The following is a 25121-nucleotide window of genomic DNA, read 5'->3' as shown; positions in this document are numbered from 1 at the left end:
CATAAGTTTCTAAAAGTGTCTGATGGGCTTCGGCAGCAGATTTCTTGAAATCAAACAAAAGAAGCGATGAATGTCGAAAATGAAATCTGGAGCGTTCCATGATTGGGGTCTTTATACATCGAATAGCTCAATAATACTAAATGGAAAACTTTCAACATGAAAACAATAAAGTAATAGTAAGTTGGTAAAACCAACACCATTGTCATTTATATAGATATTTCACATGTTTATAAATAGCTGATTAACATGCAAGCACCTAATATTTCGTAATTATTACAGTAACAGTTTAAAAAAAAACATGACTTAAAGTAACGAGAACATTCGATTATAATAGATAATTCTGAGAATTATCAGTGTTTTACTCGCCCTGCTGCATTGCCACGCCATCGTCAGTTATTCTGGAAGATCGAGAATGGATGGATCAAATCGTGCAGAATTTTCATTCTGAACAGAAAAGAAAAGTTTTAAGACTGCCATAGACTGAATATGAACCAGGAAATAACTCTTCAGTAGTGGCGTAGATGGTGCCCAAGATATAGTTTATGTCCCCTCACACCCACCCGTCTCATTGACGAATTTCTTCCGTTAAAAACATAGAATTTACTCAGAAATATTGCATTCTGGGCACTCACACGATCGGTATCACCTCCCTTATCCAACATTCATTATATTACTGCTCTTCAAAATTTAAATCTAACAGCTTCAAAAGACGAAATGGAATAAAATGCCTGCAAGCAATTAAGAGATCAATTCTCTCTTTTAAAAGGCAAATTATGCTCAGAATATCTATTTAAAGTTGTCAAACATCATATTAATTACCTATGTTGCAGAAAGTGAATTAATATTTTTTTATTTTTATTTTCTGGTATACGTAATATATAAAAAAAGGAGAGTGATCGTCAAAAAATTCGAACTCAAGATTTTGTCGAATCCCCACATTTTAGACCTCACCATGTCCGAAAAATACATTTTTGGAAAATGTCAGTTTGTCTGTATGTGAGAAAGATAACTCAAAAAGCCTTTGAGTTAGACAAATGAAATTTGGTATACGGGCTTTATACCAAGTTTTCAGATTTCTATCAAATTTTGAGTAAAACCTGTTCAAATGAAGTCTGTCTGTCCTGATAAGTTAACACGATAATTACGAAACAAAGAGAGCTAGATAAATAAGATTCGCTACATAGATTTAGCATCTATAGTGTAGACACTCGTCAAATTTTCAGCCAAATCCAACTACGGACCATCTGTCGGTCTGCTCTTTCAGAAACATGCAAACGCGATAATTCAAAAATACAGTGAGTTAAATATATCAAATTTAGTACAGGATTTTGTGACTACGAGTTTTGTGTCGAATCTTTGTTTCAATCGATTGAGAAAAACGTCTAAAGCACAAATTCGATTTACCGATACTATCAACCACATTTCAGGACTTAATCGCCAAAAATCTCGCCAAGAATGTCATGATAGATTCAGTAAAAATGCTAAACTCACTCCAAAAATTAATATTTCGTAACTACTGTGCTCCAATGCCATGTAAGCGTACTCTGATAGGACAAATTTATTAGAAAGTATGCGAGAAAGTTTTGAAGAAATCCCTCCATTTTTTCTGCTTTTTTTTTAACTGAAAACTCTACAATTTTTGCGATGTCTGAAATCTGCGTGATAAGGGTGATCTCCTTTTTTAACCATCTGATAATTAAAATTTACTTATTTACAATTTGGTTTTAATAGAAATTTGATTCAACAAATTCATTGCTTCAAAAAATACCAAACTGATTTTTATGCATCGTGATTCAGAAGTTTGGATTAATACTAAAACTGAATAATTCATTTTTTTGCTAATGTTTAGGAATACTGCCAGAAATGATACTTAATGTTGCGAAAGGTAATTCCTAGTCTGAGAAATGCGTCCCCCAATGAAGGATGACGTAATTGACATTTGTAAGCTGTTACTCTTATCGTATGCCAGTAACGGGTTAAAATCAATGCCTTATTCTATAAAAAATAACCCTTTCGTTATTCGATGAGATGTTAACCTCTTACACGAAATAGGAAATAAGTTTTATTTATTTATTTGCGGTCTGTCTTTAAACTATGGAGAAAAATGTGTACTAATAATTTTTTGTACTAAAATTTGTACAAAATTAGTGTTTGTACTTTTTTTTGTACTAAAATTTGTACTAATTTGTCATAAGAAGAAATCTGTGTTGCTGATCTGTAGAGTAAATAAAAAGGCATTGTCTAATTTGATACGTGATATATTTTAGAAGAGGAGAATCTGCAATTTGAAACGATTTACTAAAAAATTTTTATGAAATGTTTACTTTTTTTTCCCACCAAAACTTCCACAAATTTTGTGGCACAAATTTGATATTTACATCATTTTAAAATTTAAAAAGAAAAAAACATTATTTTTTGTATTCTTAATTATCCATTTCTGAAAATCAATTTTGATATTCTTTTCATATTTAAGAATTTAATAAAGAAATGCATTAAAGAAACTTCTTTTTTATTATCATAAAAATTTTTAAATCATAGATATATTGAGTCTTTGTAAAATGAAATTCTGCATTTTCCAAACAAATATAAAAACATTTTTCGCTCTAGAATAATCTGAACAATCAATTCAGATTTCATGAAAAAAAAATCCGGTATTGTTTCCATTCTTGCTGCAGAAACGGCATTTCACTATCTTCATTCATTTTCTAATTATTGTAGAGGGACGAGGCTCTTTATAATTTCATTATGAGATGTATGAAAATAATAGGCGAGTTTCAGGAACAGTTATTTAATTATTTTCTAAGTCCACTTTTCACAAAAGACGAACACGAAAATACACCACATTCACTTAGAATACTAACTGATAATGATCCCCAAGAAGGGTGATGGGAAATATATCTAGATGGTATTAAGGTAACGCCATCTGTTGTATCAAAAGAGAAGGTAGTAGAGTTATGTAACCGTTACATTATTGATTTTTTTATTTGTTCAGAATATTTCCAAACCCGCTAACACACTTAACTGCTGAAATACTGCTGAACAGAAATTCTTTATTCTGTCCAAAAATTTATTGCTGGAAGAATTAAATGTGGCTTGGATAAATCTTTTGCCAGTGGTGGATTTTTAACTAGGCGGCTGCTAGGCCGACTGGAGTTGCTGGACCGTGGAGGGACTGGAACCAGATCGATTGAAAAACGTTACTGGCCTGGTTGCTAAATAAATAAAATGTATAAGTAATAAACTATTAACATTTTGTCAACTGTAATGAGTCAGGATCCTATCTGTTTCATTACGTTCATTTAATTATTGCAGTATTTATAAACTCCAAATGTCTGCTTAAATATAAATGCCTGGAAGGGCAGTTATTATCATTATTTGTAAAATCGTGAGTTTTTTTTTTTTTTTTGGAGATAATATTTAGATACGTATCACATACTGATTACATGTGAATATTGTTTACTTTTACCTCCTCTCACATCCATCAGCGCCATCTCACAAATTGTTGATTTACCAGTAGTTATCATCTTATCGCAACAATACAAGTACCACAAACATTGACGAGATGGCGCTCTATGACATTGTCAGTGTGAGAGCAGATAGAAAGAGGCTCTAATAATTAGATATAAAATTCTTTTTTGTGTAAAATCTCGTTTTATTTTTCAGGAAAGACACCTACATGGATAAAATTAAAAAGCAAACTCTTATCTAAATATAAAATTTAATTTATATGGACAAGAAATAAATTTATATATATATATATATATAATATACAATAATTGTTCATTTAAAGTTATAAGATTATGAAATTGGATGATGTAGTTAATATTGATGGTCACGCGCGTGCGCATTCTGTTAACCAAAGACCGGAAGTGGCTTCTACAAAACTTTCTCCAACACTCGTATGAAGATATCTCCTTTCCCACCCCCTCATAAAATTGTGGACTTTGGGTAAAGCCGCGAATGCTTTGTATGGCATTAGCGAAAAATAGTTACAAAATATGTTGTTGCTTCTTATGGCACTTGCCATAGACAAGCCCGCTGTTACGAAGACAGCGATTTAAGCCGGTGGGGGAACGTCTCTTGTTTTTTTTAGTAGCTTCAACTAGGGCCAAGAGTACGACTTAGCTCACTCATTCGCTTGTGCAACCCCTTTTTACAGGAGGTCACATTCACACATCTCACAAATAGAACAACGGAAGAACAACCATACCCGGGACTCGAACCCAGGCCGCCTAGATCACGGGGAAGACGCGCTATCCCTATGCCTGGACGCCGGCAAAAAATATAAATCTTAGGTATGAATCTAGTGTTTATATTGAATCCGTCGTGGGACCTTGACGATTAATCCCTGGCAAAAGTGGTTAGTACGCAAGTAACCGAAAATCAAATCTTTATTTTGGATACTTTTTTTCCTGCCGACTGGAACTGAAGGTTGAAATGAAACTACGGTTATAGTCACAAGATTACATATCAAATTTCATGCACTTTTGAGTTATGGTATTTACGTGTATGCGAAGCAAAAACCGACAAACGATTTGATTTACAGATTTTTACATATTTGGTTCAAAATCTGATTACGGATCTATACTTTGAATGTTAAATTTATATAACAAATGTTATTCATCTAGCTTCTTAAGTTTTGTATTTATCGTATTCTCTTCGATTCGGATAACTGGATATGTGGAATTCTTCTGAATGGATTTTATTCAAAATTGACAGAAATCTACAAATTTGGCTTGAATTCCAATAAATCAAATTTTATTGTTATAATTCAAAACTCTTTTTGACTTATCGTATTTACAGACGGACGTGTTTTTAGGATTTAGGTATATATAAAACTTAAAAATTCATCAAAATTTCGAGTTTGATTTTTTTAATACTATACTTTTTCTTTGTATATTTCGCATACGAGAGTGTAGAAATTAACTTATAATAAATAATGCTATTTAATCAAAAATGTGCTGAAATGTGAAGCTGAATTGATTAGCTTGTTAAGATGGATCTCATAAAATGCACTGCCTAGGGCCTCAAAAAGCCACAATCCGCCATTGTATTTTACCCAAAGATGACAAAATTTTAAGATAAACCTTGCAGAAACAATTTCAAAATTTGATCTGTCGGTTGAAATTGCGAAGAGCAGTAGTAAGTAGCAAATGTACAAAATTAAAAAAAAAAAAAAAAAAAAAAAAAAGCAGTTAACTTTTAATATGCTTTGTAACATTTGTAAATCCAATGGTAAATGATGGATGTTACAAGGAAAAATCCTCAATTAGGCAATATAGAATGTACTATAATATTAAAAAAAGATATCGGCCGGTGTCTATCAGTGCACAAATAATTAGAATAAAAATAACAATAGTCCATTGTTCTGCAGGACGGCAAAGTTGGCCAAGAAGGAAGAAAGAAATGGCGATCTTCGAGAAACAGCTCGACCGCGACCGCTAATTAGCCGCTCTTTTTCTTTGTTGTTCCTTTCGTACGTCACGTCTTTTGCGACCAATACTACAAACGCGACACGTGGCCGCGCACGGACTTTTCCGTTCTTAACTGCGGTTTTGAGCGGTGCAAGCAGTGTTTAGTGAAATGAGTTTCTTTGTAGTATTTCTTGGAAGACAAAAGTAGTGGTGGTGTTTTGTTGATTGTTTTGAAAAAAAAGTGAATGCTGTTTTTGGAAAACAAGTGAATTAATTTAAATTTTAAATAATAGATATCAAAGAGAAATAGGTCTTTTTTTATGTATGTAAAAAAAGTAATAAATTTTTAGAGCAGAAGATTTGAATGAAATATATTGTTTGCAAGTCATTTTCTCCCTGAATTTTAATCATATAAAAAATTGAATAATAAAAATCGAATTTACTTGTAGATTTTAATCACAAATGTTCATCTTATTTTTTTGTTTTGACCTATCCCTATGACGAAAAAAAAAAAATTATAAGTAAATACTTCCCAAGTGTTTCCCCCCCCCCTCGTAAATTTTTTTTGGTTTTATTTATTTATTTTTGAAAGCCGTCGCTTTAACCTCTTCGTCGTCCGTAACGCGTCTAGCGCGTTCAAGTGAAATTTCTGCAGGACGGCCGTAGTGCGCTTCAATCGTTCTTCAACATTTTAAAACACTTTGTAAATGTTTACTTGTTTGAGTTTTTATTTTTATTTGTTCTAATGCGGCGAAAAACAGAAATTTTAGCGGGTTAATATTCGTGCGAAGAAAGAACAGTGATTAGTACATGTGATTTAATATTAAAATTTATTTTATCTCTTTTATTATAAATATTAATTAGACAGATAAAGAATGTTTCGCTAGACAGAAAAAATAAACGTATTTTGGAATGTAGTTTGAAAATAATACACTTGCCATTATGTAGGGAAGAAACAGATTATATTGCCATTGAAATCTAATAATATTAAATGCCGAAAAATTTTAAAATCTGACAACAATATGAAAATGTTAAATAAGTAAAAGCTAATAGAACAAAATTTACAGCATTATTCGTTTCATATTGTACAAGGAATCATTCTTCTAGTTCATTTATGCTAATTTCTGAGAAGATTTCTGGTTTAGTTTTTGAATTTAATCAGTTTTAATGATTCCGTATAAAAACCCATTAGAAGACTAAATTTTTGATGTTTTCGCACCGGAAATAATATAATATTAAAATGCAAATTACAACAATATGTACACAAATTCGATAAAGAAAATCTTTTCTACAGGATGGTTATTAAATCCTATTAAAAATATTGAATCATTTTATTTTAATGATATAAAATTGGAAATGATAATTAAACCATATGATGAACATCTCAAATGAAAGTTTACCTTGAAATAATTTTATTCGAATTAACAGCTGTAATTAGCTATGACCGAAGTTAACCCCTTGAGCTATGATCCGATTGCTGCACGAATCATTTTAAGAGATATTCTATCTCATTCTATTCTAATTTATCATTATAAAGTACGGAAGCTTCAGGAGAATCAAAACTTCTTTGTAGTTTAGCATTAACTTTAGCCTCTAAAATCTCCCAAATACCATAGTATAAAGGATTTAGATACGGTGAAGAAAGTGGTCTAAATTTTCTGAATAAAATCTGGACAAATGACATGAACATAAGCTTATTATTACGGAAAATTAATCCGAAAATCAAAGGTTCAGTGCAGTGACTATATGTTGAATAGTCTAATAGGCTCAATAACAAATAACGACGCACTAAAATATGAAGATAAACACAGCCGAAGCGTAACAAGAATAACACTTGCAGTAAACAGAGTAGGACACAGACAAAGCATATACAGAACAGTACTTGCAATAAATAGCAACTCATAAGCAGCAGTTTGGTAATTAAAAACTGAGAGAATAAAAGGCACTCAGAAAGAACTCGAAGGAGAGAGAATTCTCACAACTATTCACGCCTCTCGAATCGTCTGTGACTCTCCCCTGATTATTCTCTTCACCGGAACTCAATTGCCGATTCACTGTTGATTCAATACTGACTGACTTCCAGCTTTGTCTTCCTGGGTTTTATAGTTTCTGTGACAGAGCAAAGAATAGCCTAGAAAATTATAGTATCTTCGATCCGAATCGCCTTATCGCCAAAACTCCAAAATGTTTGAGAGTTTTCGATTTTGTCGCTATCGCCGCGCGTCATTAATCCGGTAACCATTCAGAATCCGTTGCAGATATCTGTAAACTTATTTTCTTTACCTGAAGACTTATTGCACTTGGAAGCAAATTTATAAATTTCAAATTTTTTTGGTTGAAAATCTTACTTTAATCAAAATTTTTGGGATACAATATGTCAGCAACTGGCAATAAATATTGAGCCAATATGTCCTGTTTGAAAAATTTCAAATATTTTTTACCCTTTTATCGATGAATTCCGTTGACAAATTTCTGTTGTTTAAAAGCGTAGCTCAATTTTCATATATGATAATTTGGTTTTGTGGTTGTCATAGAATCATTTATACCATTTTCCTGCAACCATTTTATTTGTAGGACATTGTAGATTTCTCTCCCCCCCCTTCGAATTCTTTTGATGCACTCTTTTGTATGAATTTAGCTCAAGATTCTAAGTCGATATTTATAATAATTGACATCCAATATACAGAGTGTCTCTAAATTCATAGGCCAAACTTTAAGGATAGGTAAAATATATATAAAGAAGCATTTTTCGTACAGCAGTATGGTGTAGGAAATGAAAAGTGTAGGTAGAACAAGTAAATATAAGTAAATACAAGTAAGGCCGAAAAATGCAGTGTCTACAGGACTCAAATTGACTCTAATGAAAATATCACTGAGAAACTTCCAATTGCGGCGGCTACTGTTCGTGAAACTCGATGCATCTTCGAAAGAGTATGCCATTTACTTGCTAGTCTCTGCCAAGCCTGTATCCATATTAGTAGTGGCACATTTGCGTTCTTACTATAATATTATGTAAGGAAATTGATCATTATGTAAGGAAATCTGTATCATATTATCCATTTGACTTTCTTTTATCTTTAAAAGAATTCTAAGTTTTTACTTTCAACAAAAAATCGCCTGCAATTACAGAAAGTTGCCAATTGAAGAAATAGAGAGAAAAATTAGTTTTATCAAGAAATTAAGATCAGTTCTTACTCTTTTTTTGAAGTGATAATGTTAAATAGCCATTCTGTAATAATTAAGTTGAATAAGCATTTTTCTATTGGCGCTCTGCGAGCTATATAGAACTAGATTAACCGAAATAGCACATTTATACTTCGGAGGGTGTAAATATATATCTCAGAATGTTATTTTAAATTTAATTAGAACTCGATTAACTAAAGATTAATGGAGATTTTGGCGTTTTTTTGAGATAATTTTCAAAACATTATTATATTAAATAAATGACGCTATTTTAAAATTTGATAAGATATTTTTTTAATGATACCATTTCAGCTGCGGTACAATCTTCCCTTCATTTTAAAATATAAAAAAATTCAACAATACTTATATTATTGCAATGAAATTCAAACCGTTTTCATTATTTCGTTAAATATTTAATTGCATGATTTTCTTCCTTTGTTGAAAAATAAAGAAGCATTTATTTATTATCTGCTTAGTTTACATCTCTATTAAAAAAGAATTGGTGCTCCATTGACCTCGAGCAGATAGTCCGAACCTTTTTTGGAACACCATTCCCTATACAAGAAAAAAAATTAGTCTATGTCCTTCATAATATTTAATCATATTAAATATTGTTGCATATTATATGCAACAATTTTATCTGTCTATCTATTTATTCAGGATCATAAAGTAGAAATGAAAACACCCAACAAATGAACTAACAAAAAAGGTTTAAAAATAAACACAAAATCAACCAGGAATATAAAAAAAAGTCAATGAAATGGTGGAGTTTGGCGGCGTTTTATCAATTTATTGCAAATTACCACATCTAAGCGCTATGCAGTCCGTTCTTTTTCTTAAGGCAGTTTTTGAATTGGACCCACTTATCCCAATGTAATGAAGATGAAAAGCAATAAAAAATTCTGTACTGTTTTCCAAAGTTCAAGGTAAAGAGTTAGTATTGATTTTTGAAGCCAGAACTCTTGGCATCCATTCCTGAATATTATTTTTAGTCCTTCATTTGTGGTGAGTTATACGAATTCCTCTTCTAAATTTGATGATTCTGCTGCATCTGTATTTGTTGTGTATCTAAAATCAAACTAGGCAAATTCATATTATGTAAATCTTCTAGTTCTAGCATGTTATTATATTAATTTTCTAAACAAGTAAGTATGCTACGATTGCTCTTCTTCATTGCTGCAACACCACCACCATATATCCTCTAAAGCTGCTTTTGTCTCCTTGGAAGGCTTAAGTGACTATTAGGGGGGTGGGGATTATCCCGGTAAGGAACCAATGTCACAGAGTTATCAAATTTGGCACAAATAAACTTTTGCAGTGACGGAATGTGCACATCTGATCGATTTTTAAAGTAGATTCCTATAGGAAGACTACTTATCGAAATGTTTCTCATGATAAGACTGCTGGAAAATTTCTTCAGTTCTTTAACGATCATGGTGCCTAGAAATCAAAACCACCCTTTGTTCAAAAGTTATATGCGTATAACGCTTTGACCATGTTATCTTGTAAATAGGATAACCAGAGTAGTTTTGTTTGGATTTTAACTGGTTCGGAATATGTTAGAAATGTAAAAATCTCAGACGAATTCCTAAATGGTCCCTCTAGTTCAAAGGGGATGGAAATGATGGGGGGGATGAGGGTTGGAATTTTCATTTCGCTATATTTTCGTAATATTAAATATAGAAAAATAAGTCCTATTAGTCAAATTAGCGCCTCATTAAGACGAACAATTTTTGAATTTAAAGGTTTTCCATAACTGCAATATCAAGTTAGGGGCTGAAAACTGGTTTCCACGCCCTAATTTTGACTATTTTTAACATCAACAATTTATGTTGCCAGACAGTAACTTAGATATAAAGGAATTTATCTACCTTTGTCTTCCATCTTGCCGTGAGGAATTTTTAATTAAGTAGAAATTAAGAGAGATTTCGGTGTTTTCCCATAATAGCTACCCAAAATATACTTGTATAAAAGCAATTTTTTACACCATCTAAAATTTTAATTTCTTTTCTTCTAAATTCTGACTATTCTTTGTGCATAACTTTCAATAATATACTTCATTGTTGCAATGTTATTAAAACCATTTTCAGTGTTTCATCAAAGTTTAATCACTTGGTTTTCTTCCATTGTGAAAAGCCGAATAAAGATTTAGTGTTTCTGCATAATTTCAGAAAATAATCGGAAATTGAAGTTACAGAAGTGTGAAAGACAACTTGTAATTAGAAGAGATTAACGTTTTAAATAGCACTACACTGCAATAGAATTTGACTACATTAGAAAATTTATTTGCATTATTCGATTGATAAATGGTTATCCAATCTAAAGCTATTAAAATAATGCAGCTTTAATGTCTATCACAATTTGATGCATAAATATACTTAATTGAAAGAATCATTAACATTAAGTTAGGCATGAGAAATATAATTGAATTTATTCAATTTAGCAATCAATATGGGACTAGTTCATTATAAAATATGGATCTGGACATTATAAACATCTGTTATTCTTTATTAGATTGTATAAACCACCATAAGACCACTGCAACCTAAAAAAATATTCCGATAGCAATAGAATACCAACATTTTCGTGTGGTTGGTTTGGTGTAGTTTCTCCTTTATTTTTGTGTATATTTTCCACAATATGATATGTTCTATGTTTAAATTCATTATACTGGGAAGAGAACAATTTTTCCATTTTCCCGTAAGCCGAATGCACCTAAAATTTTTATACAGGGCGAAACTTTTTACGGCAAGATCACACACCAATTTCACTTTTTTAATTGGTAGCATTTTTGAATTATCACGTTCAAATATACACAAACAGACTGAACAACAGGTAGACAACCAGCAAATTTTGATTTTAAAATGATAATAGTAAAATGCACAAATGAACCAGAGGGCGTAATTTCCCCCAAAACCTTTTCACATACTTTCTATTAAAGGTTGTTGTCCCAAAAGACACCTTACATAACATTGGCGTACAATAATTACGAAATATTAACCATTGGCGTGAATTTAGCTTTTTTACTTAATCTATCATGTGATTCTTGGCGATTAATAGTATAGACACGTTTCCCCCAACCATTTGAAACAAAGAATTTGGCGCAGAACTATACTTGTAGTGACAAAATTAAATACCTAATTTGATATTTTAAAGTCATTGCGTTTTTGAATTGTCACGTTTGTGAAAGTACAGACCGATAGATGGTTAACACCTTGTTGAATTTGACTCAAAATTTTATAGGCATTTACAGTATGAATCTTAAATATGTGTATAGAATTTTATAAATCTATTGTTTTTGGTTTGTAGCTATCATGTTAACAGCTAGACTTCTTCTGAAGGATTTTTGGTCAAAATTTGATATAAATCCACAAATTTGGTGCTAAGACCGTTTACCAAATTTCAATCATCTAGCTGAAAGCGTTTTTCAGTCACAGATAGGCAGACATTTTCCAAAAATGCGTTTTTCGAAATAAAAGAGGTCTAAAGCACGGAAATTTGTCAAAATCCCGAGTTCGAATTTTTTTTCCCGATTATTATATTTTTTTCTATAATTTAAGCATTGGCGCACTTAGCAATTTTATTTATTTCCAGAACTGGTTCACTTAAACTCTTCTTTATTCAAAAAGAAAAGGAGAATTTCTACAACAGGAAAGTAACAGGTAAGTCTATCATGACAGCTTTGATGCCTGTAAAGAGAAAGCTGCTACATAATTGAATTTTATGTGTTAAACTAAAATATATGATAACGTCACCATTGTAAAATTTCTCTATGGTGCTAATTATGCCAATTCAGTTCACTGTCATTACAACTCCTAAAAATCTGGTTTTGGGGCGATAATCCTAGTTCCACCATGGCAAGCGTTTGGCAAATTTTTAATATTAATTAATAAGAAGGAACAGTAGAAAGTTAGTTACAATGTTTTAAAATAAAATAAGTAGTCATATGAGGAAATTATAAGCCTGAGCAATGCTGATATTAAACATGAATAAATAAAAAAAATGTTTTTGCCGTCTGACTGACTGGATCCTTTAATTTTTGCTCGATTCCCTTCCAACCAAAAAAAATAAATAAATAATAAATAATAGTTAAGGTTATGGCAGATACCAAACGAATTAATAAAAAGAAGAATTTATGAAAGTCAAAAATCAGAAGTTAATCTCTAAAAAAAATGACAAATTTTTAAAGTAATCCAAAGATACAACTTCTTAGAGGTATTTATTTTACATTATTTATTACAAACAAACATTTCAGTTACAAAGCTGCCAGCTAAAATTTTTCCATGCCTACTTTTAGTCCATACAAATTATTAAGCAGTTCACCAGCATTTGAAATAAAATATTTACAATAACAGAATTAGAAATTTTCTTTATGTTTTTCAAAACATTTGATCCTTTTAAAAATTTATTTAGTTTCATAACTGAAAAAAAATTAATTAATTGCACTCATTAGGTATGACAGAATAAAAAAAAACATTTTACAATATTTGAGGCACATTTTTAGATTCTGTTCTTATGATAAAGGAATAATTCTACAGTTAAATATCTAATATTTTTAACTTTTTATGCAATAATTAATAATTTACCACATTTCAATAACACTAGCACCAGAGGAATGTAGAAAATTGTTAAGTAAAGGATTCACATATACATTCCATAATTTTGTTCCATTTAAAAATTGTTTTCATTTATAATAAAAGTACAAAATATTTATTGTATTATTGATAAACATTTCTAAAACTAAAAAATTTTCTGGGTGAAAGTAATAAATTAAAATAAAAAATAATTTGTAACTTTGAAAAAATATAGCGTATTAATAAATCAATTTTGAAAATATTTTAATAAAACTTTGGCAAAATGTACAAAAATAACTTTAAAGTTACATACAATATTTCTGAATTTATATTTTTACTTTCCTATATAAATTTTGGTAATACATTGCTACTTTTAAGTACTTGAATAATAAACTGATATAAAGATAAAAATTTATTGAAAAACCAAAACAAACATTACAGCAATGAAGTGAAATATTTACAATGTAAGAAATATCAAGGATTTTTACTTTCTAGTATTTTTTGTCAATTTAAAAGCAGGTTATTATTATTAAAATTTTATATCAATTGTGTTAATCACTTCTACTAAAAATTATTATTACTTACTTATTTTACTTATATTAAATACCTATTTTAGAGAGCACCACAGTTAACAGTCTGTATAATAATACTGTCTAATAAATATAAGTGAAGCATAGCACATTTAATACCTCTGATACTTTATTATTATTAATGTTGAAAAAAATCAAAATTTCTTTCAATAGACATAAAAATCAAAGGAATCCAAGAGAAAACTTTACACCTAACAGAAAATGAAGAAAATATAACTTTCCCTGGTATTATAATGAATGAAAAGATTGTTACTTTTAAGTACTGAAGCATCAAACAACAATAGAAACAAATACAGCAAAGTGATTCTAATGTATTATTAATCCATGTTTACAGAATCACTCGAAGTTTTAGAGTGTCCTAGGCTGGCAATAAAATTTTGCCTTTAAAATTATAATTATAATTACCACATTATGCACTAGTTAAATATAGTCTAGGTTTCTGTTTTACAAAAAATACATTAGCCCCCCTCCCCCATTTAAATAAATAAAAATTACCTACCCACTCCATTAAAAAATTAGAGGGGATAGGAAGAAACGACAGCATTGCCTCCTATTAAATTCCTAATGCAAATATGAAAATAGAGTTCTTTTATAAATGTATAGTTTTATTTCCCAATAAAATTTTTTTGGCAATAGATAATAGGCGAAACACCATTCACACTTTTAATACAATTATATATATCATTTATATTTTTTTAACCGAAGTAAAAATTAAAATGAATAAAAACAATAAAAGAAAAAACAGTGAAAAAGCATTTTCTTGTATATTTTAAAGTTAAAAAAAAATTAATGCAACCTAAATTTCACTTTAAAAAGTTTTAAATTAAAAAAAATAATGCAAATTAAGCATTTTTAATGCAATACAATCTGTGACACAACAAATGAAATAACATCATTTTAACAAATGATGTTGTGCAAATATGAATTCATTTAAATCATTTGCAATAATTCATATTACAAAGGGAATGAAGCAATGAGGATAGTTTCATGTCACAAAGATTTGTTGAAAATAACTGCCTCTGAAGGAAAATTCTAACTAATACAAAAATATGCAACTGACTACAAACCACATAAGAAAATAGGTGATTAACATAATGTGTATATTTGTACACTGTAGAGTTTTATTAATTTTCTTTACACAAGCAGAAATAGCATAAATGAAAAATATCAAAATAAATCTTTTAATCAAAAATGTTGATTTGTCAAAATAACAAAACAGTTAGATGTTTTTAATTTTATTTAATATCAACAATATTCTATGAAGCATGCTATGTTATACAAGGTGCATAAACATAAGATCTTCCCCTAATTTAAAAAACAAAATATTAAATATATATTTTTGAAATTGTAAATATCATAATTGAATTTGCAATGAGGCCAATTATTGTAGCAAATTTCAATATATGTATCTTTTGTAGTTTGAAGAATACCAAGATCACCGCATGTTGTTCAACATTTATTCTGTAATATTAGACACAACATATGTCATCTAAGTCTTCAATGTTTCAATTTTACAAACTAGTATGGCAAACATCCATAAGGTTGCCTAAATTCCCCATGTTCAGAAATACTTTATTTTGTTTCATGGAACCACAATCAAATTGTGCTTTTGCCTTCATCAACATCATTCCATTAAAAATTAAATTTTGACACACTACTAAAGTTCAAAGAAAAAGTTAGTACCTACCCCAGTATAATCAACTAGTGTGTATGAAATGTTGTTGCCACAATAATTTTTCCAAATATTCTAAAGCATTTTGTTTTAAATTATATATTTTATGTATAAAATCTGAGAAATATAAACTATTTAAATATATAGATTCCTTAACATAATCACAGATAAGATGTTCACATTATTTATGTTGTAAGAAAATCAAGTAATTATTAAAAACAGAAAAAAATCATGTGGTATAACAAAACAAATGCACACATGATGTAAAACCAGTTATGATTAACATTTATAAAGATCATTTTAAAGTGCTACATATAAGATACAAGGCCATTGCATGTTGTTCAACATTTATTTAAACCTATTATGATGTGCATGTTATATTGATATACAACATGAAATGTAAGCATAAAAAATTTAGATTATTAAAAATAATTTGATTTTGAACAAATATATACATTATGATAATCTAATTGAAAGAAAAATCATACAATTCATGCATATAATTGGCAATAAATTGAGCATCTTGCACAACACATAAATAGCCAAAAACATTTGTGGATATAAAAAAAAAATGCAAACATCTGCCTATTCACACAAAAATATACAAAAATAATTTTTTTATTAAAGGCTCTCACTATTTTAATCTTAAATTTCACAAATAAAAAATGAAATATTTCATCACAAAAGTCCTAAGTAGATTTACAATGCGGCACTTCAGAACAGTATTTTCAGTGCACTTAAGATTTCACAAAACAATTGATTTTATAAGTTTGATTCAGATTTTTAAAAATTAATTTTGAAACCTTTTTTCCATAATTTATATATAATTATTTCTTAAGATGTAAAATTGGTACTTATTATATTAAGTTTTACATCACAATAAAATACAGTTAAATAACAAGACAAGTTATACATGTTATTTCTGAAGTTAAATTATAGCAAAGTATTATTTTAAACTCATGCATTTCTTTTTAGAACTATCTGCATAGCAGAAAAGAAATTTTGCCTTTTATCTATAAAAATTTAAGAGATTATAAAACTTAGAGCATTTAAAATATAAATTACGAACTACATTTGATTTATAAACAAAATTTAATCAGAATACAAAAAAGACAGATTTCAAATGCTAAATTCACAATAAGCAATTCTAGTATTTTCTTAAGATTATTTATAAAAATAATGCAGATTAAGTTGACAGAAATTAACAATTATTGAAAGATTCTTGATAAACATTCAAAATGTAAACATGTATATCCCTAGACTATTTCATGAAATTTTCCATACTATAAATCTTTAAATATAACAAAAATAATAAAGTATATTAATGCTTAACAAGCTTTAAAAATGTTTCTAGAAACCTTCATTTAAAATAATATTTATTTTAAAAATGAAGAAACAATTTAAATACTATAAAAAGCAGAAGTGAAAAAAAAAAAAAGCGCACATGGCCCATAAATCATATAAAAAAAAAAAAGATAAATAGGGCATCACATTTACACAAAACCTGCAAACTAAAAACTTTCAATATATAAAACTCAGAAACATTAACTTGTCTCATTTTATATACACATAAACACACTTTTACCTTATAAAAACAAAACTAAAGAATATGACTATAGTTAAGATAAATTTATTTTCATAGTAAACCTAAAGCACTGTCTTTGACCAAGGATATGTACACAAATCTCAAAAAGAATATTTCACAAAATCTGACCTTTTGTTTTTAGAGAGTCCAAAAAGACAATCATTTCCCAGAAATGTCTCTAGAGAAAGAATGTTAAAATGTTGCTATTAAAAGTAAAATATGACTATATCAACTCTTATATTTCACATAATCTGATTTAGAAGTAAAAAGAGGATTTATTGTAAGCTCTCTGTTATACTTATTTGTACTTGACACACTCTGCAAACTATAAGGGACTTGACGAACTGAGTGAGGACTGGTATCGTAGGATGCATGAGTTTGCGCAAGATTTGCCTCAGAAGTCATATCTATTGAATATTCTTGCACTGGTGATTTGGGAGAATGAGATGAAGATAAAGATGGTGGTAAGGGAATGGTAGCATAGCTACCAGGTGTTTTCTTGGAATCATGGGTTTTAGTACTAGGAGCAGTATATGCAGACGCATAAGAATTCTTGTAAGACAAATTAGGGTTTAAAATAACTTCCTTTTCAGTACTGGAAACTGATGTGGTGACTGTTGTTGGTAATGAATAAGACTCACTTCCTGTGGGAAATTTCAAGAAATGATCACCAAGAATTTGTCTAGTACCACTACTCCAAGTCCATTCATCTTTGAAAATCTGTTAAAAAGCATAAGATTAAATCAATGTATTTACAAATAATTTTTTCAGAGCTTAAAATTTTTTTATAACAAAAATGATAAATAAAAAATAGCAATGCATAACAACTCTTAAAACAGCATATTTGTAAGGTTATGCAAAGTGCTAAGTGTAAAGAGAGTAAAAAAAATTCTAAATTATAATTTCATTCCTATTTTCCAACCTCTTTCACCAAAAATGTCTTATTTTTTCCTGTGTTTCATTTTTCTACAATTCATGGGGGGGGGGGGGGGAATTGGTATTATTATTTTTATTTATGCTCTTTTTTAATGCTGAAACTAAATGAATTTCTATTTTAGAATTTAAAAACAATGCACTTGTAAAAGCCTCTTAATACTTCATATATTTTTAATGATAAAAATATCACTTTACAAAAATTATGCAATTTTCCTGTTCAATACAGTGGACATTTTTTTCTGCACTGTGCAATATAGAAATAATTAACTTATTTGAATATCATAACTGTATAAGTTTTTCTAATCAAACACCCTATTTTGAAACTATGGTGAAGCCGATCCCTCCATGCTGCTGCTTACTTTTGAGCCTGTGCAAGCAATTCAGCCGCCAGGCAAAGAGTAGAAGTCTTTGCCTGGATTTTGACGGATTTTCTAATTGAGGACGGTATGCTTTAACTTTGTAAGATGCAAGGTGTGAATAAAAACTGTGGATTTTAATCTGAATGAATCCTTGGTGCTTTTACTCCAGAATATTAATATTTAGCGATTAGACTAATGACAATTAACAACCTTCTGATAACAGCAATTATAATAATTTCCATAATCATGTCCGGGTCACCATTAATAATTAAAACTAAGTTATTAATTAACTCTTTTAAATTTCCACATAAATAGGAGAATTTTCAGTTTTGGCAGATTTTAAATGAGCAAGGTCCATCAACATGGCAAATATTTAGTAGATAATTGTTCAAAATATGATATTTCAGTCCTGAAGAAAAACTCTACCACAGTCTGCAAATAATGATAAATCAATAATAATATTGAATAATACATAACATTCATAACTAATATTTTGACTAAAAGAAGATGATATTGTTCAAAGAAACATAGCATTGTTTTCTGAATGAAAGGCTAGATTTTATTTTAAAAAATCTTGTCTTTATCCTATCATAATATATCATTATGATAATATATTGATAAAAGACATTTTGAGAAAGACAAACATATTTTATTGTTCATTAAAAAAAAAAAAAAAAAAAAAAAAACAGCACTTGTTTTTCAAAAAATAAGAAAATGCAAATTACCTGTATAGTTATATCAGTAACCATTGATGATAACTTATTCAATAGATGTGACAAGACAATTTGCTCATTTGCATCTCTACGTATCCGCACATGTATAGTACCAACCTTTAAAAAGAAAACACAAATTCAAAGTGATATATTAGAGTCAAAAGAACAAAAATTAAACGTCATTAATTTAAAAATAAACTCAAATTAAATATATGATAAGATAAATAATTCTATTTACTTTAAAATATTTATATTAGATTTCAATGAGTTACTAATAATACAGTAAATAATTTATATAGATAATGTCTTGGAGTCACAAATACTCAGTTCAGGGAAATATATTTCATTTTGAGAAAAAGCATTTTATTCTGATTCTCATTCTAATAATTGTAAAACTGTAAACAATAACTGTAAAAATCAGTCTTTGACTTTTATAGTTATATGTAACAATGCATCCACATTTAGTAAAATTTTATGATATAAATAATTAGCAAAAAATTATGGCTTTAAAAAACAAGGGAAAGAGTGACTTTTGCATTTCTCATAACATTAATGGGAAAAAAATTCAAATCTTGAATGATAATTCATTTTTTCCCCCATTTTAAGAATTTTAAATTCTAAATTATTTTGCATAAGTAGAAATAGTTTCTAATTGAGCTATGTCTATAGAATTAAAAACAACAAATGGCTATTCTATTTTTATTTTACATAAACATGATTTTTAAAACTGTGATTAAATAATAAGCATAATAGCGGAAAAAAAAAGAACATTACATGTAATCATAGAATAATACAATTAAAAAAAATTGCATACTATTTTGTCAAATCCTAACAACCAGAAATGCTCATTTCTAAATTCAAGAACACCATCCAATGTTGACACTTCTCTCAGACATTTATCCAATAAATCTTTAACATGTGGAGGTGTTCCCTATAATAAATTTCAAGTCATCGAATTAATATAAATCAAAATAGAAAGCTAACAGCAATTAGTAGTTAAACTTTTCATTATAAATGATCATATCAGCAACTAATAACAATATGTGTTTTCAGTGTTTCAAGCCTTTTATTTATTAAGATTCAGCATTTGGTGCACAATATTCATAAATGCAAACTTAATTATGATTATGATATACAAACTTAATTATGATTATGATAAGTAAAATAAAATGAAATAGAAAAATAATTAAAACTTTATTTTCTCCATTAAAATCCAATTTTCTGTAGTAGACAATTTTTAAGTCTATAATTTCTGGTCAAAAAACCACTTAAAAATGGTATTATAAATATATTTTTATTCCTTAGTATTATATCACCATAAAAAATCCAATTCTAAATAAAATAACTTTTGCAAAATTTTAATTTTACTATTAATTTACATAATTAAAAAAATTGACAACCCTTTTGAATCAATTTTTAACAAGAAATGACAGACAATTATTCAATCTGTACTTGATTTTTGTTATATGTTTAACTGTACAATTTAATTCTTCTCAGTAGATGAAAACAAATGCCCTACTCATTTAACATGATACAGTTAAGATATATGACATAGGAAAAGGTATTTTAAAATTATTCCATATGTCTACAAAAGTAAATATATGACTTCATTTTAACCAGAAAATATCACAGTAACTTTAAAATTAGAAAATATAACAAGAATTAATGATACACAAATAAAGTTATAGCAAATGTTTTAACCAATTTTAATAAAAAAAATTCCATATTCAACTGATTTTGTAAAGAATTTTAAGAAATTCTGAGTCACATTTAATTATTTAAAAATTTAATCAAATTTTGATGTTTACAAATCATTAACTTCCAAAGGATTTTACTGCACAATATTTTTTACATCACTTTAAAGAAAAACATTTATTTCACTAATGATACTGGTTTAAGTTTTGTACATTATTTAGTTTTTTTTAATTATCATGAATTGTTATCAAAATCGTTCATGAAGAAAAATTTTACTTATCACACAAGTTTAAGGGGGGGGGGATTAATAAACAATATAGGTTGCAGAAAAGTGGGTAGTTTGTGGTTCATTCACAGTCAGAAAAAGAGATGTTTCTATATATGAAATAGAATTTTGTTATGAATTTATCAACTGATACTGATAAATTTCATAACAATAGACTTTTTGTGAGATTTTGTATCAAATCTTTAGTTTTATTTTTAATTATGTCAAAGCAATCTTTCAACAAACTCAATTAGATAACAGACAGAATAGTTAAATTGAAGCAGCATTCAATTTAAATAGTTTTTTTAGCCTAAATAAGTGCTAACGTTATAATTTAAATATTTATAAAATTATATACTTCATAAATACATAATTCTATAATCATTTTCTAATAGCACATTATTATTCTTTAAATACTCTTGACTTGACTTATAAAGAGTATTGCATTAAAATTTTTTTTTTAATAATATATTTTGTTATTTCTATGCCTTTTTTACTTGAAATTAAGCTGCAATTAAAATTTGCAATAATATAATAAGGAATATAAATAAATATTTAAGTAGCAATAGGGATAAGTGCATTCATTTACAGTTCTGTAAACAGAAGATTTAATTTTGCTTTTCTCAAACACTGAAGTGAAAATCGATGTATCCCCGAAAATTATCTATTTTTGATTTTATCGTTTTATCTAAAAAATTAGACAAAAATTCATATATTTTAAAATACACTTTAGATGATTTATCATCATAAGTTGTTTGAATCTCCAATTTTATCCACCATCTTGTTCTAAAGTAACAGTTCATTATGTTTAGTAATTTTAAATTGAAAATAGCTTTATCATATAGTATATCATATTATTTAATTTCAATTTATTAGTATTAAGTACAATAATAACAATTACTGTAAACAATTTTTGAATTTTATAATTAATTATATTAGATTCAGTGATGGGCTACCTTCAATTAATCTCTGAGGGCAGCTGTATGATAATAAAATAAAAGTTTTGACATTTTGATTAAGAAATTATACATTAGAAAAAATATTGTAATATCATATAAACAACAAAAATTTTAAAACAGTAAATTTTTTAGCATGAGCAATTACTTGTAAAAGTATCTTCCCACTGTAGGCACTCAGAGGATACATTGTGAGGCAGATTAGGAATGAGATGAAAATACCAGCTAAAGCATCAGCACTGTGGTAATTACTGAAACCAAACATACATTATAAGCTGATTTGAAAAATATTCATTTTATTAAAGCGGGGATAGATCGACAAAGATCATACACATATAGTATCGGAGAAAAAAAAATTGATGCAATCTTTCATAATTTTTTTAACTACATTTAATAATGATATTATACAAGTCATGGGTTTTGTTTTACAATTTGACATACATATACTATAATAAAAGCACTTTCAATACAAGCAAAATAAGAAAGAATGTTTCCTAAACTGAGTGTTTGTAATCAAAGAATGCATTTTATATTTATATTTTTCAACTATATTCATAAATACACTTTTACATCATAATAAAATATAAATATGCTGTATATTGTAATAATCAGAGGATATAATACATATATGTATATTATTCATATATGAGTAACATCACAAAATATTTTAATAACATAACATTTATTACTCAAAATTAGTATGATTTGCATCAGTAATAAATGCTCTTATTATTTGATAGTGCAATGATAAGTACAATGCATTGCAATGATTTGCTTATTTCATTGCAAAACATTGCTTTTGATATGTCATAAGTTTATATTCATTAATTAGTCATTTTTCATTAAATAATTACGTGTAAGTCATTTATATGTTGCAACTATGTCCTATATGCTTAATTTGTACCATGGTTGAAAATTCATATCAGCTTTTAACCTAAAAATTGCAATTCTAGTTTTTGAACTTATTTATGAGATTTGTATAACACAAAATTCCAAAAAGTTAAATTTTCCTTGAAATGAAGCATTAACTATCATGCAACCAATCTAACCACTATCAAAAATAATAAATTAAAGAGAGGACTAAAAATAGAGAAAATACTTATGTATCTGAATAAAAAATATTAAAAGAGTTAATAATTAATATGCTATATCATCTATTGTACCTTTACTAAAACACATGAAAAGACTATATCATTAAAAATAGCATAATATGCCATTAATCAAAAGTTATTAAGAATAATTACTATAGATTGTAAGGCCTAGTGTAAATAAACTATAAATACTGAATTTTGGCAAAACAAAAATGTTTAGATTGAGGCAAACAAAAAAATTTGCAAAATCATAGAAAACAAGGCAAAAATTGGAAGTTCTATACAGAATTCTAAATAAAAATGCAGTTAAAATTAGCAGACAAATATCTCTTTAAGAAAATAAAATTCATGCATCATATTAATACAATCTTTAAAAATATATATATAATTTTCAAGATAGTGTGCATTGTTAATTGCAGGTAAAAAAAATACAAATTAGAAACGACTTACAAAATATCAACCAGAAATGTAGTTAATACTAAAATTCCCCCAGCTGTACATCCTAACAAGGAGAATGGATTAAACCGGGGCCATGAGTTGGTTGTCACACCAGGAACAACATGGCTTAAGCTGGAAATCAAATATAATATATAAAACATTAAAAAAAAGAGAGAGAGAGAAAAAAAATCATATAACATTATTTTAATCTGCATTTACAGACAAGAACAGTAATTTTAAATGTATCCTGATAAATAATCTGATTTTCTTAAATGGACTACATAATTTTATAAAATATGATATTAACCAGTCAATATTATTGTACTATCCTTTTTTAATAATCAAAAAAGAAATGTTTATAAAATATATAAGAGAAGGTAATAAAACAAATTAAAAGCATTAATCAAATATAAAATATAATTTCCATACATAGAAAGTTTATTAAAAATGTATTTTAAATATTTATAAAAGTTATTTTTTAGATACAATAAAGTATATCTCTTGAGCAAGTAATTACTGCAATGTAAGAGATCAATAATTCTCTCAAACAGCAAAGTAAAAAAAAAAAAAAAAAAAAAAAAAACGATTAAAAATCAAGAGCAATCAACATAAAAAAATTAAAAATATAAATATATATTTTAATTCTTAGAATTGCCAAAAATTTAGATTTTATCCTCAATGTTTAAAAATAATTAATATATTCATAAAATGATGAATTGTAGGAAAAAAACATTTCTTCATAAAATTGCAGTTTGATCCAAATTAGATAAAAATTAAATAACAAAAAAAGTGCTGTAGCAATAGGAAATTTAAAAACTAATTAAATTTTACAATCAATCTCTTGAAAATGACTTTTCTATATCCAGATCAGTATAAATGACAACTTGCAAACATCAATAAACAAGCTCAGTTTGATTAAAAACACAAAAAGTTTAAAATACCAATATTGATAATTTGGCATCAACAAAAAAATTGTATTAACATTATAAAAAAATCAGAAATCAATAGTATTCATATATATATATATATATATATATATATATATATATATATATATATATATATATATATATATATATATATATATATATATATATATATATATATATATATATATACTATACAAAATTTAGCTTGAAAAAAACAGTATGTAATATTTAGATTATAGAAATGAAGTTCATCTCAGAAAATACAAGAAATAATTTAGAAATTCATAAATTTTTTCTAGGTATTTATATTTAGTTGGTGAACATTTATGAAATAAAAGGAAAAACCAAGTTTAAGTTTACCTCTGATTAAAAAATGACATCCGATTCTGAAGCCAGCTTGAATCAGAAGCACAAATAACTAAATTTAGGCCTTTATTTTTCATGCAATATGTTATCAGCATATGACATAAAAAGGCTAATACAATTCCAGGAATCAACAGACCTCTAAAAAGAAAGAAAAAAAAAAAATGGTTGAAAAGAAAACAATACGTGTTTCACATATTATTTGCATAATTTAAATTGAAAAACAGTATAATATGCCTATGAGTTGTTTTATTTTAAAAAGAGCATCCTAATAATGTTTCATAATGAGAAACATATATATATCCCATTCTTTAGATCTTTTATTTTATCAAAATACAAGTCAAAAAATGCAGTCTAT

The 25121-nt window shown here is 27.7% G+C and overlaps 1 protein-coding gene across 2 annotated transcripts in view; it reads right to left on the bottom strand.

Annotated features, from left to right (window-relative positions):
• Positions 1-13655: 13655 nt before the first annotated feature.
• Positions 13656-25121, bottom strand: part of LOC129972968 (zinc transporter 6-like) — a 76202-nt gene continuing 64736 nt past the window's right edge. For both annotated transcript variants that reach the window (XM_056087297.1, XM_056087296.1), the window contains exons 9-14: positions 24761-24904; positions 23484-23603; positions 22091-22193; positions 19841-19957; positions 19039-19143; positions 13656-17738 (exon numbers count right to left, since the gene is read on the bottom strand). In XM_056087297.1, coding sequence (XP_055943272.1) covers positions 17247-17738; positions 19039-19143; positions 19841-19957; positions 22091-22193; positions 23484-23603; positions 24761-24904 — 1081 coding nt within the window. In that variant the 3' untranslated portion in view covers positions 13656-17246. The remainder of the gene's footprint in view (positions 17739-19038; positions 19144-19840; positions 19958-22090; positions 22194-23483; positions 23604-24760; positions 24905-25121) is intronic.

This window comes from Argiope bruennichi, chromosome 6, assembly GCF_947563725.1.
Source record: "Argiope bruennichi chromosome 6, qqArgBrue1.1, whole genome shotgun sequence".
NCBI classification, from domain to species: domain Eukaryota; kingdom Metazoa; phylum Arthropoda; class Arachnida; order Araneae; family Araneidae; genus Argiope; species Argiope bruennichi.
This window is presented reverse-complemented; position numbering and strand designations above follow the sequence as displayed.